The sequence below is a fragment of the Heptranchias perlo genome, chromosome 39 (genome assembly GCF_035084215.1).
Source record: "Heptranchias perlo isolate sHepPer1 chromosome 39, sHepPer1.hap1, whole genome shotgun sequence".
Lineage (NCBI taxonomy): Eukaryota > Metazoa > Chordata > Chondrichthyes > Hexanchiformes > Hexanchidae > Heptranchias > Heptranchias perlo.
Genome location: NC_090363.1, coordinates 594,193 through 595,876, shown reverse-complemented (window position 1 = coordinate 595,876; position 1,684 = coordinate 594,193). Strand labels below are relative to the sequence as shown.

Below are 1,684 nucleotides of genomic sequence, written 5' to 3'. Positions count from 1 at the left end.
TCAATATCGGGCCCCGCCGCCCCGTTGATCCAATCAGATCCCGCGGCCCCCGCCCCACGTGATATTGGTCTGTTCCGGCGCCCGATTCGCTCATCCGGCGCGGCCTCGGGAAACAGGCGGCGGGAGAGGAGTCTCTGGGCCGGTGTAATGGGGGTCCTGCTGAGCCTCCCACTGGGGCTGGAGGAGGAGGAGGATCGAGGGGCGGGAAGGAGACCCGGAGCCGGACCCGGATCAAGACCCGGACCCGGACCCAGAGCCGGACCCGGATCAAGACCCGGAGCCGGATCCAGAGCCGGACCTGGAGCCGGATCAAGACCCGGAGCCGGACCCAGAGCCGGATCCGGATCCAGAGCCAGAGCCGGAGCAGGCGGCCGGGGCAGGCGGCCCTACAGCAGGCGGGTGTTCAGGAACCGGACGTCCTACCTCAGCCTGAGCGAGGAGCAGTGCGTGAGGAGACTTGGCTTCACCAGGGAGGCGGTGACTGAGCTGTGCCACCTGGTCCAGGCCCAGCTCCAGCCTCGCACCAGGGCCTGGACGGCACTGCCTGTGGCTGTTAAAGTGACCGTGGCCCTGAATTTCTACACCACGGGATCGTTCCAGGCAGCCACGGGTCTGATCAACGACATCACCCAGTTCGCCATCCACTGTTGCATCAGGGACGTGACCGAAGTGCTGTACGCCAAGAGGAACCAATTCATCTTCTTCCCCATGGGGTTGGAGAAGCAGGAGGAGCGAGCAATGGGCTTCAGTCGGATGGCTGGTTTCCCGCGGGTACAGGGTGTGATAGACTGTACACACATTGCCCTGCGGGCCCCGTACCAAGACCCAGGGATATACATCAACAGGAAGGGATTCCACTCCCTCAACGTGCAGCTGGTGTGTGACCACAGACAGCGGGTGATGCAGGTCTGTGCCCGCTATCCTGGCAGTACTCAAAACTCTTTCATCCTGCGCCAGTCCTCCATTCCCCCACTCTTCCACACAGACCCTCGGGTGTCGGGCTGGTTGCTGGGGGACAAGGGTTATCCCCTGAGCACCTGGCTGATGACTCCGGTCAGGAGGCCAAGGACAGCTGGTGAGAAGAACTACAATTGGAAACACAGCTCCACCAGCACTGCCATCCGACGCACAGTCAGCCAGCTGAAACAGAGATTCCGCTGCCTCTCCCGCTCAGGAGGTAGTCTGCAGTACAGCCCCGACAGGGTCTCCAAATTCATCGTCGTCTGTTGCATGCTCCACAACTTCGCCCTGCAAAGGGGGCAGGCCTTGGAAACAGCTGGGGAGGGAGACATGTGTGAGGAGGAGGAGGAGGATGAAGAGGAGGAGGAAGAGGAGCAAGGATCACCAAACCATAACACTGCCAGAGCTCTGCGGCAGCAAATCATCGAGGAGGGGCTCAGCTAAATGTTCCTGTCCCTGCCCCGCTCCCCGTCCTCTCCCAGCTCCTCCCTCCTGCTCCCCACCAGGGCTGGACCTCTGTCCCCAGACACAGGGGACTCTATCTTTGTTAAAGGATGACTTCACACCTGCCCCTCTCATTCTCAGAGTGGATATAATTATGGGATGCTCGGGGGAACAGGGTGAAGATGAGTCCCAGATTAATCTATACCCAGGGATATCCACTGCCAGGACATGATTCTCAGAACTCCCAATACGTCCCGTACAGTAGACAGGGTTGATGGAA

The 1,684-nt window shown here is 60.6% G+C and overlaps 1 protein-coding gene across 1 annotated transcript; it reads left to right on the top strand.

Annotated features, from left to right (window-relative positions):
* Positions 1-147: 147 nt before the first annotated feature.
* Positions 148-1,404, top strand: LOC137304957 (putative nuclease HARBI1). Its single transcript, XM_067973735.1, has one exon. The coding sequence runs from the start codon at positions 148-150 to the stop codon at positions 1,402-1,404; it is 1,257 nt and encodes a 418-aa protein (XP_067829836.1).
* The last annotated feature ends 280 nt before the right edge of the window (positions 1,405-1,684 follow it).